At 44.3% G+C, this 23,618-nt stretch overlaps 1 protein-coding gene across 1 annotated transcript in view; it reads right to left on the bottom strand.

The window, feature by feature from the left end:
- Positions 1 to 23,618, bottom strand: part of LOC147677799 (ATP-binding cassette sub-family C member 12-like) — a 2,578,840-nt gene that overhangs the window by 53,360 nt on the left and 2,501,862 nt on the right. Inside the window, exon 30 of the mRNA XM_086945588.1 lies at positions 21,814 to 21,978. Within this exon, the coding sequence (XP_086801714.1) occupies positions 21,814 to 21,978 (165 nt within the window). The remainder of the gene's footprint in view (positions 1 to 21,813; positions 21,979 to 23,618) is intronic.

The raw sequence follows: 23,618 nt of genomic DNA, 5'->3' as shown, positions 1-23,618 counted from the left end.
AAAACAACATTGTGGTTCTAGAGAATGGGCAAAACTGGGGCATGGATCGGTTGGCTACGTGCTCGAACCCAGAGAACACCAATCAGGAAAACTCCCAAGTATCTGGGGGACTCTGTCACTCCCCCAAGGAGCCGTACCAGAAGACCTACTGTTTCACCCAAATGGCATAAAGACTTTGTTATGCAATAGAATTATTTTCTCTCCTTCATTGTTTTATAGGTTGGAAGATGTGTCATAATTCACCCTCTTTCACTATTGCACTGTAGTATTTCTATGTACCCTCTTTGGTCTCTCCCTCTCTCTCCCTCTGCCCCCTTTTTCCTTTTTCTACATTTGGAATGTTGCTACAGTTAAGCCAGAGGCTGCCTCGGAATGTTGACAAGGCAGCCTGACAGGCAGAGTGTGTGAGATGTGCCTTGACAGCTACATGCTAGAAGTTCCAGAGTGGAGGCCGTAATAAAGAAGTAACCTGAACTTCACCTACCTGTTCCAGGCGTCTTTGTAACAATTCACTATTTCAAGTGTGTATGTTTAGGCAGCCCTTACACCCTGAGTTGGGGTGGTAAGCTATTTGTAAAAGAAGTTACCAACTGACCTATACGTTAATAGGGTGGTTCATAAGATAACAATTCTTTACTAGTGGCAAAAGTACTGATCACAAATTGCCACTAGTTTATGCAACTTTTGTTTCATACATCATGCCCTAAATGTTTTATTTAAAAGGTAAAGATGATCTCAGAAGCCAATGGTGGATGTGGGGTTTCACATCACATCCTATTCTTTAGATGGGCTTACATTAGACATTTTGTAAAGATATGCCTATTCTAATGTTCAAAGTGTTCTCGCAATGAAATTGTGTGTGGCCATTTTAACTGTGGTTTTGTCCTGATTCACATTCAATAGAGGATAAAAGAAGTGGAAAGCTTAGATACATGTCAAACTATCCTTTAGGTAATGTACTCCACAATCTGAAAGACGTAAGATGTTTGGAGTATGGTTAGTGTTGCATCATGACCCCTTTTTGAGTGGTTATCCTATTTTTTATATACTTTAGGGGGAATGAACTGCTGGTAATCTTGAACTTTAGCAGTGGGGCCTGCTATACAGCACCTGGTTTATGTGCTTTGACCCAAAGACAGGGCTGCCTTGAGGCAGAAGGGTTCTGCCATATTGAAACAAGGGATCTTGGAAAAGTTTCCAGTAAGGCAAGGAGGAAGTAGTGCAACAGGAGACGGGGGACTGCAAGAAATACAATATGAGTTGGGTTTCAGAATTTCATCAATCACTAGACAATGCACAGGGAAAATCGGGAACTTTAACCACTAGCTCCTAAGAAAATTCCTGGACCCAGGAAGACTCCACTTAAATAAGAAGGCCCTGTGGAAGAAGAATCCTGACTCCTGCTGGGTTACGGCTAAGTATGCCTGCCACTTGATGCCACTCAGGGACTTCAATTGTTTTCCAAAGGTTAATTGGTTTGCTTTATGTGTGCCTGGTTCAGGGACACAAAAAGCACAAGCACTTATTACTCCTAGAGAGCCAAGCTCCACACAGAGGACTGGCCCTCTGAAGAAGACCAGACTGTAAGAAGAGATAATGACAAGACACCTGCTCTGAGGAGCTGGGGGCTACAGAAATGACTCAAAGGATATTTGCCAACAGTTGGAGAAAAGTGGGACTTAGTAATTATTATACCTCTTAAATCAATAAGAACGTTATTCAATCTTAAGTGGATAAGATCATAGCAGTACATAAAATAGAATTAGCTTAGTCACATGCAATTATAATTTATTGTGTAAAAAACCCAACCCAGTCGAATTTGTGAAGCAGGCCCATATACATGCAGACTTAAGTTCATTTAAAATGTAGGTTAAAATAACAATTTTTAAATATCTTTAATAAAGTTAAGCAGTACAAAGATCCCCACCGTTCTTTAATGCACGTGTTCCGCATGCATGCCCATAGGAATGATGCTACTGAGAAACATACAAACGGGTTGGGCAGAGATTAAAAAAAATATAGTGCAACCCGAAATAATTGGAAATTTTGCCACTTTAAAATTGGTAATATGAATGTCTTTCTTTCCCGGGTATACAAACTACAGAAAAGAAGGAAGCGCAAATCATTTTGAGATGAGTTAGAGTTGCACGGGCACAAGGTCAGGTCAGAGTGCTTAAATCTTCTGCCCGGATACCCTAGCATCAACGGGATCAGATTTAATCGAAAGCTCAACAGGATAAACTTATTTTGTGAAAGTTGATCCTCTACTAGGTAAGAGAACTCTGCCTCTACCATTAGTGGTATTGTGTGGTACATCAGGACTTTCTGGCTGCCATGGTTCCTCTAAAAAAATCAGCCAGCCTCTGACTGGGGAATTTTTCTACAGTTTGTTGTGTGCTTAAAAACATCTTTCAAGCCTATGGCAGTTAGTTCCCGCTCAACGTAGTTTAGCCATCTGATCCGGCTGTGGTTCTCCATGTTTAATGTGTCTCTTATGGTCCTCTGGGTAAGAGGGACAGTGTCCCCAAGCCATATCGATAGCCACAGCAGGAGGGTAGCCAATCTGATGGTGTCAGTGATGTATGGGAGACCCCATTCTATGTGGGAGACGCAATTTGAGTAGAATTTTGGGAGAGAAGTTAGTGATTTAAAAAATATATCCATACTAATATAATAAAGAGAGAGCCCAAACCTTTGAGGCGGGTAATCTCAGGAACCACAGCACCAATCACAACACCCAATACAGCGTTGGAAAGGGCAGTTGCAGCAGAAGGACATAGGCTATGCAGACGCCCACCATATACATTTAAAAGGTAAAAGAACCGTGCCAGCAAAGTAGTCCCTTGTGGGCGTGTCTGCATTGTGCTGTGGGCGTGTGCTGGGGGCGTGACAAACGCTGGGGGCGTATGGTACATTCCGCCCTTCATGCCATGTCTCATATTGTGTGCTAATCCCACCCTGCTCCCTTTAAATACCCCTGCACCCCATTATTATAACCCACCCTTACTCCTGAAAATACCCCAACACCCTTAAACACTAACCCATCTTAACCCTACAAATATACCCTGTACCCCAAAACCCAAACCTATCCCTAAACCCTAAAAATACCACTGTACCCCAAAACCCAAACAGAGCCCTGAACCCTATAAATACCCCTGTACTTCAAAACCCAAACCTACCCCTGAACCCTAAAAATACCCCTGTACCCCAAAACCCAACCCTAGCCCTGAACCCTAAAAATACCACTGTACCCCAAAACCCAAGCCTACCCCTGAACCCTAAAATACCCCTGTACCCCAAAACCCAAACCTAGCCCTGAACCCTTAAAATACCCCTGTACCCCAAAACCCAAACCTACCCCTGAACCCTAAAAATACCCCTGTACCCCAAAACCCAAACCTAGCCCTGAACCCTAAAAATAACCCTGTACCCCAAAACCCAAACCTACCCCTGAACCCTAAAATACCCCTGTACCCCAAAACCCAAACCTAGCCCTGAACCCTAAAAATACCCCTGTACCCCAAAACCCAAACCTAGCCCTGAACCCTTAAAATACCCCTGTACCCCAAAACCCAAACCTACCCATGAACCCTAAAAATACCCCTATACCCCAATACCCAAACCTAGCCCTGAACGGTAAAAATACCCCTGTACCCCAAAACCCATACCTATCCCTAAACCCTAAAACTACCCCTGTACCCCAGAACCCAAAACTAAATCTGAACCCTTAAAATACCCAAACACCCCAAAACATATACTTCAGTACCCCAAAACATATACCCCATACCCATACTTACCTTATCCAAACATTAAAAAAACATGATTTTACCATTCATGCATTTACAACGAATTTCGTAAATGTATGCGTGGTAAAAGCATATAAATTGTAATGCAATGCGTTATAATGGCATTGCGGAGTCATGGTACTTTTGTAATGAAAGTATGCGGAGTGATGGTATGCGGAAAGAAAGTTGCGGAATAATGGGTGTTTACCCTCCCTCGGTAAGTACATTGGTGGCACGGCGGCCCACATCTCCAGCAACATACTCATATTTTTTCACCACCCATTTGAAAAATGCAGAGGTCTCTCTCATTGATGGCCAGCACTGACATACACTTTTAGACACACCTCCCGCCACAAGTTCTAGAATTGCGAACTTTAGAGCTGGGGAGCTAAGTTCGAATCTCGGCATCAGCTCAACATCCTGTGATTCCAGGCAAATCGCTTTGTCTCCCCGTGCCTACCACAAATGAATGTGTTCTTCTGGAATGTAAATTGTGTTCATGCCATGTTGTCTAGTTTGCGCTATATAATATTGCAAGGAAAAAGAAAGTAGGGAAACTCAAGTTCACACACTACTGAACGCGCACTCTTAAGTGCATCAGCAGTGCACTGTGAATCGAAGCGTTTCACAGGCCTGTCACAGATAAGAAATGCTATCAAAACGAAATCCTACAAAGCAATATACTACTGGCTGGCAGCAATTCATACCCGGACAACGTCGGGATGGGCTGCTAGTTTTAAATAATTTGGAGTGAATCAATGGGTGCCATACCCCATATGCCTGCCCCATAAGTGGCAGCTGACTCTGTCTTAGCGTGGAAAATCTTTTTTATGGGGTTACGTGATTTTGTGCCCAATCTGCTAGAAAACGATTTTAGTGCTGCTCAGCTCATCTCCATTTCCATAGCCCTTCCTTCAACCAGCTGCATCCACTTTTGATTTTTATCAAAAAGTACCCCCAAATAAGGGAAAGAGTTGACCACCTCGATGTTATCTTTTTTTTCTGCTCCTGCAATTATTATGAATGGATTTTGACTGATTGACTTTTAGGTCCAACGTGTGAATAAAAGCCGCATATGAGGGGTTGGAGACCCAAACCTATTGTAGAAATCAATGCAACATCATCGGCATATGCCGAAATTGGGATACAATGGGAGTTCAATTCAGGGACGTCCATGGTTGCCCCCCGCCAATGCCGCCTCCACCCCATTTGTGTAGATGGAAAAAAGAAATGGTGCGAGGACGTAACCTTGCCTTACCCCTCTTAGAATTTTTAAAGGGCTGGTGTGCGTCCCATTTTTCCCGTACCAGACACTTAAAGAGGCATCAGAATGCCATTGGCGAATGACATCGATTAGGGCCTAGTCGATCCCCATCTCTTCCACATTATTCCAGAGGTTTGAGTGGGACACACAGTCAAAGCTGTGGATAAATCCATGAAAGCGAAATTGATTTTCCCACTCTGAGCTCTGGTATATATATCCATTATTAGTGAGAGTTTCAGGCACTGATCAACAGTGCCCTTCCCCTGCTGGAATCCATACTGTGGTTGCATTAAGATGTTCCTCTCCAGCACCCAGGACTCAAGCTTAGACAAAAGGAAAATGAGAAGACCCATCAGTTTGGCTGTTATATCTATAAGGGAAATTGGTCTATAATTCTTATGATTTCCCTTATCGCCGTTTTTATAAATAGGAACTATTACACTCGTCTTACACAAGAGTGGAGAGCCTACTAGCACTAGCTTATAAAAAACATTTGTCAGCAAGGGGACCCACAGATGTTGATAATCCTGAAAAAAGTCTATTGGGACCCCATTGTGGCCCGGGGCTTTCCCAGTACTACAGGCCTCTAGCTCGCACGTCACCTCTGTTCAGCAAGAACAGTCGTTTTTCCTGTCTGTTAGTGCCTGTAGTGATAGGGGAAGAGGGAAGGGATGTAGTAAGGGAGAAGATGTTTGAATAATGTGCCACCCATTCTTCTTCTCCTACATTGGTGTCTAAAGTAGGGTCCCTTTTGGTCTTAAAGTAGGGTGTATTTATTGTCTCCCAAAACTCCTTGCTATTGCCCTTTAATGAAGCCTACTCTAATTTAGCCCACAGCTCCTCCCTCATTACCCTATCCTTCAGTCTTCTTGCCATTTTATAGTTACTATGTAGTGAGGCTATTTAAGCCATATTTCTAGGTTGTATCCTCAGGGCTTTTACAAGGTCCTTCTTAGATTTTGAACAGGGCGAGTCAAACCAGCCCTGGGCCCCTTGGCATTTATCTGACTTATACTGTCTTAGCACCATTTGTATGCGTTCCAATAGTTCCGTAAAGCCTGATAGCAATGCATGAGGGGAAATATTTAATTGCAGGCTGTCAAGGGAGTTACTAACTATTTCAGGGAACAATTTGGGTTTATCAATTTGGGCCCACTTTAATTGATAGCTGTTTCTCCTTGCTAACAGTGGTGGTCGTGTTTCCTTTTGCTTGTCCACTTCTCTGTGGGTAGTCAGTATCTCACAAGTTAAAATAGCATGATCACTAAAAGTTTTAAATTGTGTTTAATTGTGAATGTAGCTATCATTGAGAGTGTTTGACACCAGGATGAAATCTATGGTTGTTTCCTGGGCATATCGTCAGAAGATTTTTGTTAGGGAGTCTGAGAGGTTGGACTGCTTGTTCACAATCACCATATTCCTGTGAAAACAGCCATTTTGATTTCTCACTACTGGGAGGCTGCCCTCTCATAGAAATGTATTGGGGATTCCCTGATAAATGTTTCAGTGGTAATTCCTGATCTGAGAGGAGTAGAGTGGTCAAGTTTGATATGTTTGAAATCGTGATAACAAATTCTGCGTAATGGCATTCGCAGCTTTCTTATCACTTTTTTATAAATACCACTTTTAGCAGTGGGCATATCTGTGTGCTATGCGTCTTTGTGCCTGCCTGATGTCTACTGCATGTCTGGCTCTGGAGTGTCAGCGGCTGGGGAGGTGCAGTTGCTCCGGAGGGGCTGGGTGAGTCAGTGCTAGGCTGAATAGGCCCATCTGCATTTGGAGAGGTGGGAAGAGTAGAACCTGGGCCTGAATAGGACAGGACCAGCCTCACACAATTCTGTCTCCGCCCCCCCTGTGGTGTGTCTGGGGCCAGGACCTACACTGACAAAGGAGGGGGTTGTACACATGTGTAGGTGCCTCCAGAACGGGTTTGGACCAGGCACAGAGCCCTGCGGAGGGGGAAAACAAAGACTGTGGCAATATAAATATTGGGGTTGTGACCACATGTGCTGTTGTGCTTACTTGGGACCCGCTGGGGACTAAGACACTGTGTGGACTGCAGTGTGCGAGGAAGAAACACCACATGAACTGACCTGCTGTTTGTTGAGGGAGCTGGAGGGACTCCCCCTCTGCTGAAATTATGTGTCCTGGCCTGCCTGTGCCTACATATTCACTCCTGGGGTCTGCTCCATGCTTAGAAGCCCTTTTTGTCCCCTCTCTGGGGTTCCCTGGTGGAGACAGGAAAAGTGCTCTGTCCTGGTGACTTGGAGCGCAGGAGAAGCCTCAAGTTTCTTGGAGAAGGGAGAGCAGCCGTGTGCATGTCGACACCCCCCGACCATTGTGGTGGGCACCCTCCCCATTTCAAGGTTCGGAGTCGGGGAGCATTGCAGGACGAGCGAATCAAGTTCCCCTTCAGTGCAGGAGAAGTCATCTAAATTGGGGCTGAAAAGAGCTGCCGTCCGAAAGCGGCTTCTCTTAAGTAATCTGTAACCTGGCAACCAGCACCGCAGTGGGGAAGCCGGAGGTCAGGCAGAGTTGGAAGCCCGTCCGTGGCCGGAACTCCCTGGAAGAATTGCAGAGACCGACGAGGCAGACCGGTGAGGAAGACACACTCTAGAAGAAGAAGGATCCCTGCTGGGATCAGCAATGCAGAAGTGCAGACTTGGCTGGCATCCGGGCAGCTGCATGTTTTTCTTATTCCTTCCAGCACCACGGACATTATCCATTTACGGAGACAGGATGAGTTGCATACCCCATCCCCTTGCTTACAGTGTCCAGTGCAAAGCCAGGTGAGGAGCCAAGTCTGCGTCACCATACATGGCTAGGGTAGCAGCTGCCCCAGGTGATAGTTGGCAGCTGCCAGAGTAACCCCTGACCCCATGGCCCTACTGCTGGGGGCAAAGGCCTGGTTGCGGGTCTGGACAGTTCGGGGTAACCTCGATGGAGGCCCCCACTCCCTACTAAGGCAGGGGAGTAAGCTGAATAGTCCCCAAGGAGAAAAGGAGCAGCCCCGGACTACAGTGCTGTCCAGGTGGAGAGCGCAGAGGCACTGGGACTACCGATGGGGAGGACAGTGGGCTCTCAGGGGTGTGTCCGCATATTGTGCAGTGTGGCTTTGCCTGAAATGGGCATAATGTGTTGTAGGAATGATGCACTGCCCTACTATTGATTATGTGTCACATACTATGCTATGACATGCATACCTAATGGAATTATACTAAGTGCCCTAATGCCAGTAATTACTGGTTGTTTTGATTTCCCTACTAGTGCGATATAATGGTTATGACAGTGGCCCGATTGGCCCTGTAATGTATATAAACCCCTGTAAAGTCATACCTAGTGCCAGGTGGCACAGTTTACAGATGTGATTATGTTCTAATGTGTTTTATGAGTAATACAAAGGCTATTTTCTTTAAATAACCTTGTATGGAGTTTCTTTTGTGGTGTGCCTAGTGTGTCGCTATTGTGTGAGTCTGTTGCTCAAATGCTTTACACATTGCCTCTGAGATAAGCCTTACTACTGTGGCAAGCTACCAAGGGAGTGAGCAGGGGTTATCATCAGTGTGTAACTCCCTTGCCCTGACTAGAGTGGTGGTTTATGCCTTGCTTAGGCGCTTGCCCTAGCCAACCAGAAATCCCATTTCTAACACGGTTGTTGAAATTTAGTACCACACAATCACTCTCCAATGATTTTGGAGTCAAACCCACCCACCCTATCCTCCTTGCCATGATAATTTGGCTGGTTAATCGGGCTAGCCCCCTGGTCAAATCTGTTGTATATGAACAATCAAAGAAGAGTGCCTCACCACTTACATTTACAACCACATTTATGGAAAGTTGAACACGCTGTTTGTCGTTATCAACTGGGTATTTTTATTTATACCGAATACTTTTTTGATTAAACTCTGTTTGTCAAACACAACATATTATGGACAGACAAAAACATATGTACAATGTGAATTTGAACCAAGATTAGACTTTTCTACATAACAAGGTGTCACAAACTAAATGTAGTCATTAATCACGAAAAATGAAAAACAATGTGAAACAGACAGTGGCATTAGATATGCATGGCAATAAATGATAAACACACTTTCGAATGAATAGAACTTTGATTGAAGCAAAGAAAAGTAGAAAAAGGGGGGAAAAATTAGGAAAGGAGCGCGAAAATAAATTCAGGATTCTTAATCAGCCAGCGAATGCTGGTATGCAAGTTATCCTTTTCTAATTGGCCGACGCGTTTCGAATCCAGGGGCTTGTTTTCCGGATTCTCATCAGGGCACAATTACTCTGTCTGTGAAATTTTGAAAGGAAGAAAGCTTTTTTAAGTATCATGGGTGAAAAAGGCAAGACTCCCTATGTTATGACACTCAGCCGAGGGACCTACCAGTTCTTTGAAGAAACAAATTCAGAGGACAATTGTCAGTGCAGGCTGGATGAGCTCCATGAGGAGTCCAGTTGGCGGGGCTTCCTAAAACAAGGTGAGTTGACATTAGCACAGCTAAAAAGTGTTGCTGCCAGAATGTGCCAACTGGTTGGGGACAAACGTACCGTCGGTTGTTTCAAAAGTTGACGGTGACGGCTACCTTTAACGTTGAAGGTGAATTCTTCTGCAGGCTCTCGCTGAGAAGGAGGCCAATGGCGCTGTGTGCAGAAACATAAGTATTGGTATTGGAAGCTGGGGTCTGAGTTATCGCTAAATACTATACTGGCTGGCAAGAGACATACCTTTTAAATTTTTATCAGAGTCGGTGCGAGGGGGTCTTGGTATCCGATCAAACTTTTATGGGGGTCCGGCGTGTACAATTTTCACCGTGCTCCGTATCCGCTGATGGAAAACGGAGGAGACTTTGGTTAGTTTTTAGCATTGACCGCAAGTAAAACAAAGACCAGCGGCGGGGTGCCACGGGAGCATCGCTTACCTCCGTGCTGCTCGGTCAAGGTCTCCAGCGTTCTGCGTGATTCCAAAGATGGACGCTATCGTTGTTGCCATGGAGAAAAGCACTTGGAAGTTTGCTAAGCCTTATGGGATTTGTAGTTTGCGCTATTCTGTGCTAATGTCAGGAAATTACATGGATTGTATCAAGAGTATTGATTGGAACTGAGGAGAAACTGAGACGCGACCCGTACGGTCATCAGGCACCAGGACACTATTGGATCAAAGTCTCGCGACTTCGGACAAGCTGTTAAGGCCCTTCTGTACACTGTTAAATTTCAGGATGAAGTATGCTTCCTTTTTGAGGAGCATTCTGTCCAAGTCTGCGTTGTTCTGTGATGGACGTAGTGTATGCAATACCATCCATCTGAGGTCATTGGCATCATGGTTGGCATTCAAGAAATGTTCAACCATGGGGGCAGTCATGATTTTGTTTTTAATTCGGGACCGGTGTTGGCAAATGCGTGTGTTAACTTGTTGTCTAGTTTTGCCAATATAGATTTGGTCACAGGGGCACTGAACCAGGTAAACAACATTCTTGGTTTTACAGTTGGAAAATTCTGAGTGTTTCCATCTGGTGGCCCCATGCTGGAACTCGTCGCCCTCGATTGTATTTGGGCACACGACACAGGTGCATGAAAAAATCGCCATTGAATGAAAAATAATTCTTTTTTAAGGCAATTTCAGCCAGTCTCAAGATGAAGGAAGTGGGTACTTGGTGTGGCCTCTCCCTGAGATTCAGATAGATTTCCATCACCTCTAACGCTTCTTCCTGGGGAATTTGCGTGTAGAGGGAGGTGACATCCATTGTTACCAACAATTGGGTCTCAGGGTCGAACTCAGTGTCTTCTACCTTGAGAAGAAAATCAGTCGTATCGCGTAAATACGATTTGACCGTCTTTAGGAATGGTTTCAAAAAGAAATCCAAGTACTGAGAAAGAGGTTCAAGGCACGAGTCACACCAAGAGACAATTGGACGTCCTGGGGGGTCTTGAAGGCTCTTGTGAATTTTAGGCAAAAGGTAGAGCACTGGAGTTCATCTTGAGACTGGCTGAAATTGCCTTAAAAAAGAATTATTTTTCATTCAATGGCGATTTTTTCATGCAGGTTAAGGGCACCGCGATGGGATGCCCTTATGCCCCTGAAATGGCCGTACTGTACATGGCTCAGTACGAACAAAAATTTGTTGACAACAATAACCCTTTTGAACAGCACATCCTGCAATGGTTCCGCTACATAGATGATGTCTGGCTCCTGTGTCAGGGGAGCCAGACTGACCTGGTAGCTTTCCATGACTGGCTCAACAACAGGCATGGTGACATCAAATTCTTGATGGCACAGAGCAATGAAAGGATGACCTTCCTTGATGTTGAAATAAGCAAACATCAACGGGGTTCTCAAATCATCCCTTTTCAAAAAAGATACGGACAGGAATACCATTCTGCACCACAAGAGTGCCCACCCCAGGAATCTGAAATCCAACCTTCCATATGGGCAACTGTTGCGCATTAGGAGAAACTGCTCCGACTTGGAAGACTTCACGTCCCACGCGGAGACGTTTTGTCAAGAAATGCAAGAAAGGGGGTACCCAAAGAAACTGTTGAAGCACTCTTTCAAAAGAGCGCGCTTCACTCCCCCCGAAACCCTCTTACAAGTACGGCCCAAACCGACACTCGAAAGACTGGTCTGTGTCACCACCTTTGGACCAGACACACACAAACTGAGAAAAACCATGCTGAATAATTGGCACTTAATGGCGAATCTAGAATGCCCACTCCCACAACCCCTGTTCGCCTATAAGAGAAACCAAAATGTGGGACAGCACATCATGAGGGCAGATGTATCGTTACCAAAAAAGAAAAGCGATCTACTGACCCAGTGGAACCTCAAACCGATCACAGGACATCACAAGTGTGGTACCTGTGTCGTGTGCCCAAATACAATCGAGGGCGACGAGTTCCAGCATGGGGCCACCAGATGGAAACACTCAGAATTTTCCAACTGTAAAACCAAGAATGCTGTTTACCTGGTTCAGTGCCCCTGTGACCAAATCTATATTGGCAAAACTAGACAACAAGTTAACACACGCATTTGCCAACACCGGTCCTGAATTAAAAACAAAATCATGACTGCCCCCATGGTTGAACATTTCTTGAATGCCAACCATGATGCCAATGACCTCAGATGGACGGTATTGCATACACTACGTCCATCACAGAACAACGCAGACTTGGACAGAATGCTCCTCAAAAAGGAAGCATACTTAATCCTGAAATTTAACAGTGTACAGAAGGGCCTTAACAGCTTGTCCGAAGTTGCGAGACTTTGATCCAATAGTGTCCTGGTGCCTGATGACCGTACGGGTCGCGTCTCAGTTTCTCCTCAGTTCCAATCAATACACTTGATACAATCCATGTAATTTCCTGACATTAGCACAGAATAGCGCAAACTACAAATCCCATAAGGCTTAGCAAACTTCCAAGTGCTTTTCTCCATGGCAACAACGATAGCGTCCATCTTTGGAATCACGCAGAACGCTGGAGGCCTTGACCGAGCAACACGGAGGTAAGCGATGCTCCCGTGGCACCCCGCCGCTGGTCTTTGTTTTACTTGCGGTCAACGCTAAAAACTAACCAAAGTCTCTTCCATTTTCCATCAGCGGATACGGAGCACGGTGAAAATTGTACACGCCGGACCCCCATAAAAGTTTGATCGGATACCAAGACCCCCTCGCACCGACTCTGATAATAATTTTAAAGGTATGTCTCTTGCCAGCCAGTATAGTATTTAGCGATAACTCAGACCCCAGCTTCCAATACCAATACTTATGTTTCTGCACACAGCGCCATTGGCCTCCTTCTCAGCGAGAGCCTGCAGAAGAATTCACCTTCAACGTTAAAGGCAGCCGTCACCGTCAACTTTTGAAACAACCGACAGTACGTTTGTCCCCAACCAGTTTGCACATTCTGGCAGCAACACTTTTTAGCTGTGCTAATGTCAACTCACCTTGTTTTAGGAAGCCCCGCCAACTGGACTCCTCATGGAGCTCATCCAGCCTGCACTGACAATTGTCCTCTGAATTTGTTTCTTCAAAGAACTGGTAGGTCCCTCGGCTGAGTGTCATAACATAGGGAGTCTTGCCTTTTTCACCCATGATACTTAAAAAAGCTTTCTTCCTTTCAAAATTTCACAGACAGAGTAATTGTGCCCTGATGAGAATCCGGAAAACAAGCCCCTGGATTCGAAACGCGTCGGCCACTTAGAAAAGGATAACTTGCATACCAGCATTCGCTGGCTGATTAAGAATCCTGAATTTATTTTCGCGCTCCTTTCCTAATTTTTCCCCCCTTTTTCTACTTTTCTTTGCTTCAATCAAAGTTCTATTCATTTGAAAGTGTGTTTATCATTTATTGCCATGCATATCTAATGCCACTGTATGTTTCACATTGTTTTTCATTTTTCATGATTAATTACTACATTTAGTTTGTGACACCTTGTTATGTAGAAAAGTCTAACCTTGGTTCAAATTCACATTGTACATATGTTTTTGTCTGTCCATAATATGTTGTGTTTGACAAACAGAGTTTAATCAAAAAAGTATTCGGTATAAATAAAAATACCCAGTTGATAACGACAAACAGCGTGTTCAACTTTCCATAAATGTGGTTGTAAATGTAAGTGGTGAGGCACTCTTCTTTGATTGTTCATATACTTAGGCCCAGCCTCCCCACTTGTCCTCTAGGGCCAAGCTCCCCTTGTGCTTCTTCTTTCTTCTTTCTTCTTCTTTCTTCTCAAATCTGTTGTATGGGCAATCAGCCAGTGAAGTGAGTTATCCATTAGTTGGATTGTTATTTCAGACTGGCCTTCCCTCAAGGTGGGGACATAACCAAGGACCAATATGAGGGGAGCCGCAGAAGGTGGAAGATGCAATGATTGGCACACAATGTGTGCCTGCCAGTCTGTATTTTGCCCCTGTCTTGAAATGTCAGCATCACCACCCGCTGAAATTGAGGCCTGCAAGTAGTGGTCTATCTAAGATATTACTAGGAGGCAAGTGGGGAATATTTGTAGATGCCCTAGAATTTACGAATTGGCCATTAGTTTGGGCAGTGAGCTTTTGACTGCAAAGGAAGACAGAGGCGACAGAAGTACTTGCGTTCTTATTACATTGGGGTTCCTGTTGGGGTGGGTGAGGTAGATGACCCCCTATGGGAATAGGTGCTAGTGGGCACTCCCCCTCTTACGAATGGATCAAGGGTCCTTCTTCAGTACCGGGGTGAGAACGTTTTGTATAAAGGTGACTGCGTGTGCCTAGACACTCAATACTGGATAGTCTCTCTTCAATGTGAGATAATTGAAGCTGGAGAGGATCCAGGAGCACAGTAGCCAGAGTCTCTATTCTTTTCCTCACCGTACTTCTGAGAGGGCAACGTTGCCAGATCAGTGGTCATTACACATGGCTTGACCCCTGTTCCGGTTCTCCATGCCCTTTAGATTTGGCAGAGCGAGTCCCTTTCAATGACCCTTTCAGTGGTTTTTGTTTTTGTAATCCCGCACCTCTTCTTTGTTTTACTGGTGGTTCACTGCTATTGTCATTGTCTTGGGGTTTAGCAACCTGGCTCAATGTCACTATAATAGGCGCACGTGGTGTAACAGGAGGAGGGAGCACCTCCAAATCTGGGGCCCAATGAGGTGCAGACTGCAGAGGGGATTTGTGAGGAAATTAACGGGGTGCTGCTCGTACAATAATTGCCAAGAGAGGAGTGTTTCTCCAAGATTAGTGGGCCCAATGAGAGTTGCTGCTCCGTTAACTCAATTTCGTGGCTAAGCATTGACTCTGCCCTTTAATGAAGGCATCCAACATCCCAGCTACGCTGCACCCCATGCGGTCAGTGCGGCCCTTTCCCTTGCTCATTGTGAATATAAATATAATTTAGGCACCTGGCAATAATGATGTAGTAAAATAACAGTAACACAGTAACTCATGGGTAAGTGGATGAGCCTTAGTTCTTCGATGGGCCAGGTGTTAGAGGGGGCCCATCTCAGCCTCTTCCGGGCTCTGACCGGCGTGGACGGGCCCGCCCTTGGCCCAATTTTGTCTAGGCATGGCTTGGGCGCGTCCCCCCACACGTCCCATGCCATGAGGTGGTGACACGCTTAAAAACGGAGTGGATTAGATCATACTTATCCCTCCGCACCTTCCAGATCACCTCTTCTGAGGCATGCTCTGAGGTATTCTACTCTCCTCATGGTGTACCACAAGGATCGATCCTGAGTCCTTTATTCTTTAATTTGTACTTACGACCACTGGCCAACCTTGCAGAAAATTTTGGTCTCACATTAATGACCTATGCAGATGATTCTCAAATCCTGTTTTTACTTTCTAAATCTGACTCGTCTGCTCCATCTGCACTAAAAATAGGCCTTCATGAAATATTTAGTTGGATGTCGGCTAACCAACTTAAATTAAATGGGGAGAAAACAGAGATCCTCCTCTTAGGGAATAATAAAGATCTCTGGAGTGATCCCCATTGGCCGTCGTCATTAGGTAAACTTCCTCCACCAGCTTATCAGGTCAGAAACCTTGGGGTCATCATAGATGACAGTCTATCTATGACACAGCAAGCCAATAAAGTGGCAGGCATATGCTTTACCATTCTTAGATGGCTACGCAAAATTGTCTGGATGTTACCATCTACTACCCAGAAGACCGTAGTCAATGCCTAAGTGACATCTCGGCTTGATTACGGTAACATCTTGTACCTGGGCTCAAACAAAGCAGTAATAAGACGTCTGCAACTGGTGCAAAACGCTGCTGCCAGACTGCTCTGCAGAATCCCTAGATCCGCCAGGATCACCAAACATCTTAGGGACCTGCATTGGCTCAAGGTTGAAAACCGGATTCGTTTCAAAACCTTGAACTACTTGTTTAAAATCAAAGCTGGCACTGCCCCCAAGTATCTACAAGACCTTGCTAAGCCCTACCTCCCCAATCGCAGCCTTCGTTCATGTACAGCAGCGAATTTCGCGGTGCCGAGGTTCAAACGGGCTAGAATGGGCGGGAGATCCTTTGCCTATTTGGGTCCAACTCTTTGGAACACATTGCCCATTCACATACGCAAGGAAGAGAACTATATGAAATTCAGAAAAAGCGTAAAAACCTGGTTGTTCGACAAATAAGTGCCTTGATTGTTCTCTAGTTTCAGTTGTGTCCTGTGTTTTGCTAGTCCGGCGCCGGGAAACCCTTTGTGGGTAGCTGTGCGCCTTACAAGTGTTATAAAATAAAAATAAAAAAATGCGGGAAGTTGAAAGCAGTGGAAGGCGGGAGTTGGTGTGCAGTAGCCTCCCCAGCCCAGCTTGACTCCTCAGGCACAGGTCAGTTTCACTAGCGGCTACACCGTCCGCGAGGCAGTAATACGCTTAAATGCGCGAAGTAGAAAGCTGTGGAAGGTGGGATTTGGAGTGCGGCAGCCTCCCCAGCACAGATTGACTCCTCAGGCACAGGTCAGTTTCACTAGTGGCTACAACGGCCGTGAGGTGGTGACACGCTTCAATGCACAAAGTAGAAAGCAGTGGAAGGTGGGAGTTGGAGTGTGGCAGCCTCCCCAGCACAGCTTGACTCCTCAGGCACAGGTCAGTTTCACTAGCGGCTACACCGGCCGCAAGGCAGTGATGCACTTAAATGCACAAAGTAGAAAGCAGAGAAGGCGGGAGTTGGAGTGTGGCACGGCTTGACTCCTCAGGCAAAGGTCACTTTCACTAGTGGCTACCTCTTCAAATTAATAACCCAGTTTTGGACAAATATGATTTTGCATACGAAAACTGTTGAAAAGGGTAAAATCCATCCCTTTCAGACAAAAAGGCTAGAACAGCAACTACAAATTGGACATCATTAAATATTCAAAGGGCCACTCTAGATATAATCCCCAAAACACTGTGGGTTTTTAGTCTCTTATTGTGGTTTCATCAGTGTGACACCTAAAGTAGTACTTGTATGCTCAGGCATGGATTCAATGCACATTGTGGTTAAGAAGGCCAGCGCTGGTCTCAAACTAATTATGATCCTTTTAAGAGTAGACCTGGCTTGGCAGTTCAGGCTGGACTGTTCCTATATCAAAGCCAATTTGCATACATCTTTTGTCTCTGTGACATGGCCTAGTGGGATAAAGAACGATGGACTAGAATACAGCTCCAGGTGAATGCCAGGGGCTGAAACTATGTGCAGGCATTCCAACCATAATTTTTGTGTTTTCCTTTTATTCACAAGTGGCAGAACAGGAAACAATGCAGTCTTTATAGGAGCTTCAATTCTAAGTTTTTCCTTGGATTGCTGTAAATCCCTTTGCAGAAAAATTGTAAACCAAGGCAGTCCAGCCAGAAATTAAGCACTTACCACAAGTCAAGTCAAAAGAGGGGGATGGAAACTAATGTAATATGTAAATAACTATGGAGAATCACACCTCTCCTTCTTAACACATTTAGGGATATTATGAAAAGCGTCTACATCATGAGAGTGAGTGATATGTGTGAAATTTCTAACAAAAATGTAAGCCTAAGGATGAGTATTTATTGTTTTACCCAATATTTGTGTCAAATTGTGAGGCACAATATTTAGTACATATGTTAGCTCCAATTATTGACAAACCAGTTACTCAATGGCAGCATGGATTCATCCCAGATCATATAACTGTATTAGATTTGTACAGATTAACTTAAACCTATCAATTGGACTTGATGTAAAAGTATATTTGAGAGAGTATCATGGAGATTACAATAGGAACTTGTAATCAAGCATATAAAAATCTCATAGGTCTGGCCTTGACTGATATCCTTTTGGCTTTGTCAATACTTGCTTTGTTTAACCATTGTGTTGGCAACACCTTTGTTGGAAGGTGGATTATAATGTAGGGATGTTGGTTAGACTTCACCATGCAATACTATCAGAAACCCCAAAGATGGTCCTTGGATTCACACTATTTAAATCCTTAACTCAGTCCTGGTAGAGTGGCAAAGATCGTTCAGGCTTTACTAGAGAAACATGTGTTAACCATTTCAGAGGACCAACATGGACGATAAGTAATTGAGATGACTCAATATAAATCTGATACCAATTTATAATTCAGACACCAAAACAAGCAAAATAGCAAACATATAACCAGAGTTATGGATTTTAGAGGAAATCATAAACCACAGCAATTTAAAACTGCAGAACTTTTGCATTTCAGTCAATGGGAAAAAGTGATATTGATAATCACTCACTTGCAGGACAAGTTGCATGAAACCCAAGGAGGGTAAAGATGATGAGGGTCCCAGGATTAAGCTATGATAGTCGGTTCAATTTTACCTGGACCATGAAGCTCCGGTGCAGAGTTGTCCAGCTGCCCCTAGTGCTGAACATGAGCTGCTGGAGAACTGCTTTTACTGCTTACATGGTGCTGTAGGGAACAAGATGCAAAAAACAACACAGGGTTGTTGCTGATGGCGGTCGAAGGTCGGATGGAGTTTCCTCTAGGTGCAGCGTCGAGGGCAGGGGTTGGTTACCGGACTGGCGACCAGCACGCCTTGGCAGTGGTAAACTTTGGAAAAAGATACTTTGACGTACGATCGTCCGGGAAACATGGTAGCTGCCTGTATCTTCGTGGAAGGCAGGAAAACAGTTCCCACAATGCACTAGACCATCTGGATTTGTAAGTAGCCAATGGGCTACTAGCCCCAACGGCTAATCTGCCCCTTAGGTGACCATGGTTGGGGTGTAGGTCACCTTTTTCACCCAGAGCCCACTATTTCTACCAATTTTAAAAATGTCAGAAATCTTCTTTAGCTGGGGAGGGCTGTTTTCTCCTTTGGGAGTCTGCTGTGATGCAAAGCAGAGGTGTGAAACCTTTGAAGCTCGGCACCATGATATGCCACTTCACTAGCCTTCCTGGGAGGGAGGAGGTGTGATCTCCTTCCTGCCCAGCCCTTTGTTCCTGACTCCTGGGAGAGTGCACACTGCCAGGAAGGAGTTCCAAATCCTCTCTGTGTGGCAGCAAGTGCGGGCTGCCAGGCAGAGCAAAGGGAAGCTGGGGCAACAAGTTAGACAACCTCTAAGGTAGTCACTTGGTGCATGCCACATCACCCTTGACACAATATTTATGGCAGGGGTGAGAAGGCACATTGTTTGATACCAAACTCATAAAATGTAGTGGGTACTATAATGGAGCTAGCAGCCTCAGGTCTGCCCCGATGAAAGTCCAGCATCATCCAATGGACCACCTATCACTTATAGTAGAATTTAATGGGCAAGCCACTATAGCGACATTTAAGCTTGCACGTATATGCCCACTCCTTTAATATAAGGTACCCTGCCTCCTGGGAGCAGAGGCCTTTCTTAGGGGTGACTGACATATATTAAAAGCAGTGCATTGCATTTGCCACACATGCTGAGGGCAAAGTCGAAATGGAGCAGTTAACACTGTTCCTCTAGTTTGCAATTGCAGGTCTGCTGTAGTTTACTTGGGTCACCCAGGGTGGCACAAACAGTGCTGCAAGCCCTGGGGACCCCTTTCCCACCCATGCTCTGGGTAGCACAGATATCATATACTAGGGACTTATAAGGTAGTAAAGTCCTTACCAATTAGGATTGTCAATGTACACATAACATTTTTAGAGAGAGAACACTGGCACTGGGGGCTGGGCACCTGACTTCAGTGCACTTTCAGAGTCATAAACATCAGCATTGGAGGTAAAAGTGGGGGGTGACCAAACACAAAGGGCACTTTCCTGAACCTTAATGTTGGGGAAGCTGCTGGGAAGCTGGTGAAGCACACATTGTTATAGCAGTCCCTGGAACTAAAGGAAACTACCTTATGTGGATGTGCTCCTTGTGAAACAGAATAATTTGTCACTCACAGTGAAGTTAGCCAATGGCTGAAGTGGGCCGACCCACTTCTACATACTGTATTCTCTAGTGGGTAGAAGAACATCTAAATGACAACAGTACAGGAGCTGGCTGAAAGCCCTCGTGAGTAAGCACAGTAAAATCAAAAGGTCTTGGGTAATGCCATAACTAAAAATGGCTTCTTACATAGTTGAAAGTTCTTTACCAAATCCCCAAAGCCACAATTTGTTAAGAAAGAACATTTTACAGCCATTTTCTAATTTTGTTTTGTGTTGTGTATTTTACTGTGTGATGTCTTTAATAGAATAGCAAGCCAGTGTTTAGTTATTTAGCAAGAGGACAAAGAATGTATTTGGTATTTTCAGACAATTGATATTTGAGGAAATGTTCTGTTATGTTACCGGATTTGTAGAGCGCATAGCTGCCCCAGCAATGGGCGTTCCATCGCTAATCCCAGGACCAACAGGAAACAGTAGACTGCAGAATTAGGCAAGGAAGTTAATTAGGAAAGAGATAGGTTCATATTGCCTTCTGAAACGACGCATGATCTTGGTTACTTCTGATGTTGGCATGAAGGGCATCCCAGAGTCTTGGACTGAGGGCACAAAAGGAATGCCCTCCGGCCCGAGCTCTTCTGACACGAGGAACACAGGCTAGGTGTTGGTCAGAGGAGCACAGCTGGTGGTTTGGTATGTAGGATGTGAGGCGATTGGCTGGATATTGGGGGCTTGGGCGTTCAGAGTTCTGTGAGAGATGCACAGGACTTTGAAACTGATTGTGTTCTCCACATGAGCCAGTGAAGCCTATGCAGGAAACTGGAGATAGAGCAAGATTCGGGAAGGCCAAAGAGCATCACAGCTGCGGCGTTTTGTGCCCTTTGAAAGTGATGTATTCTTGCTTTGTTCGCACCCAGATACAGGGTGCAGCAATAGTCTAGTCTCAAAAGTATGGTGGATTGGATGATGACCGGGTGATTTTCAGCATCTAAGTATCCAAGCAGTGGTTTGAGCCCATGTAGGAGTGAAATTAAATCACTCATGTTTCAAAGTGTATAATTTAGTGATAATCAAAGCAGTCGTTTGAGTCCACATAGGAGTGAAATAAAATCACTCATGTTCCTAAGCGTATGATTTAGTGATAAGTCATGCTGAAAACTACAATTTTTCCTTATTTTTGGATGGCACTTTGGCTATTTTGATTGACCTTTGTGAAGGCATCTCAGCTCTTATTGATGACATTATCACCACTAGTGCTACCCCCATTTTTATATTTTAAAATGTGTGTAAACTAAATTACCTGTAACATCAGTGGGATATTATATGACTGATAATCTACAATGAGTTATTACATGATGGTCAACTTTCTTGGAGAAGCAGGATACAATTAAATGAAATATGGCAGAGAGATGAGGGGAGAACCATTTCACAGTTTAAATGAAGCCCATATTAAATTACAATCACCCATTATTTATGTTAGCGTAAAATCGGTAGAGCGTGTTATGCACCAAATTGACAAATGTTTACAATAATTTCTTGGGGAAGATAAACATCAAAAGAGCCTAAGATCAGGTTAAGCATGCTCAGCAGATCATAAATCTTTTGATTATTCTTGCGATACCCATTCATGGTTCATGTAAAGTATGTGGCTTTTTAGGCAATTTCTCTGGAAATGTGTGCCCTAAAAATATTTTCTTTCTTTTGTCACAGTAGAATCTTGCATACTAATTCATTGGGGCAATAGAGCTCATCTGCTTCAAACACTACCTCAGTACAATTAGGACAGCCTATTTAATACCCACCTGTTTCAAAATTCATAAACGATAACAATGGGAAGTCATATTAAAAATATTGTCAAAACGGACCCATTCACCAAGGTGTTGATTTTTGCTGCATCCACACAATTCATTGTCAGAAAAGTTTACATTTGTTATGCCCTTTGTATTGCTGACCTGTCCATCGTCCATGACCAGGATGCGGTCACACTCCAGAACAGTGTTTATCCGATGAGCAATGGTTAACACTGTGCATTCCTTGAACACCTCACGGATTGTCAATTGCACCAGTTGGTCTGTTTCTGAATCAATGGATGCTGTGGCTTCATCTAATAGGATGATCTGTAGAAAAGGAGATTGCCATTAAATTACACAGCTCTCAAGTACAGAGCAAGACACAAATTCACTTTATCACAGAAGTGATAGAACACTAGGCTACATCATTGTTATATTGAGATCCATCACAACTTTGTAAATCAGCAGTTTCAGTCAGCATTATATAATAAAACCAAATTAATTCCAAAATGTGCTTCAAGTTATACAATGATTTCCTGTAGAAACAAATCCTACCAGAAGATGCCACTTTCAAGCACAAACACATTGCATTTGATTAGGGGAGACGCAAGTGACTTATTTAACTTTCTCTGAATCCCTCCGGGGTTAAATGTGAAAAGTGGCCTTCAAACCATGACACTCAGACTCACAATCAGTGGCAGTGAGGAGGGGCACAAAAGCATACATCCATAGACTATGAAGACGCATTCATAGCAAGTGTCTAGATGAAAGGCAGAGGCTTGTGTGGCCAGTATGGTGATTCTAAATGGGTGTCAATGGGAGACACGTCCAGGTAGAGGTATTGTAGTGAAGTAAGCTAGGTTGCAATCTTAAGACAGCACGAAGGATAGAGAAATGGAGACAAAGGGAGGAAGCCAGAATAACTGGCACACCACTTAGATAACACTGCAAACTCTATTAGGATGGGAAATTGGTTCCTTTAGGATGAGGAGCCTAGGGGTGCAGGAACCAACATGAACAGGAGGGAAGAGACAAGATGTAGAACAGGGATTGTGGCACCAGGGGATACCTGGAGAGAGGAGGAGGGGTAGACGGAAGGAAGGACCAATTTATATAAAAGCAAGGGAGGAATCAGTCAGGTCAGAATGGAAATAGGACCATTGCCTATCCTGAGCTGGGTAATCTCTGTGTTTCGGGCAAGTGGGAGGAATGGAGCAGAAGAAGGAAGTCTGCAGAATGGGAATGGTACCAACTCTTACCTGAGCAAAACGTTTCATATGAGTATAAACAATTCCTCAAACTGATAATTTAGAATATCGATGGGCTATCCATAGTCCTACAAAATCAAGATGCCCACAAGATTTTAGCCAGAGGCGATCTCTGTTTACAGGAAACATGGGAAACTAAAGCCATCAACAATCCCTTAGTCCTATGCAATTCATAATGCAGTGAATAGAAAAAAACATCTTTGGAAAGTATGCGATGGTTCTTGATCTTTGCAAACCTAAACGTATAACTCAAAATAAAGGAGATCAAAACTGGTTGCAGTAACATACAGGTAATTGAACTCTTCGTCCTTACGCTAAGAAACCTTCATGATTCCTTAATCCTTTTAAATGCATACATCAATCCATGTAACGCAGGCAGGCAGAAGGCTGCCAATGATTTCTGAGAGATTTTTAAGGGAAGTAGGATCTTCATTTATGGTTTCTCCCACTTTTTACTTGATTTCACTATGTTTTTGACCTAGTCTGAGTGGGATCCTGCTAATCATGACCTAGTCACTGTGCTTTCTCCCTAAATTGACCATGGTAAGTACTTGTGTACATCCACAATTAGCTACTGTTGTACCCTTGTAAGTCTCTAGTATATGGTACAAAGGTACCCTGGGCATAGGTACTCCAGGTGTCCCCATGGGCTGCAGCATGTATTGTGCCACCCATGGGAGTCCACTTAAATTGTGACTA

Source organism: Lissotriton vulgaris, chromosome 12 (assembly GCF_964263255.1).
Source record: "Lissotriton vulgaris chromosome 12, aLisVul1.2, whole genome shotgun sequence".
Lineage (NCBI taxonomy): Eukaryota > Metazoa > Chordata > Amphibia > Caudata > Salamandridae > Lissotriton > Lissotriton vulgaris.
Note: the sequence above shows the minus strand (reverse complement) of the source record. Positions and strands in the feature narration are given on the sequence as shown.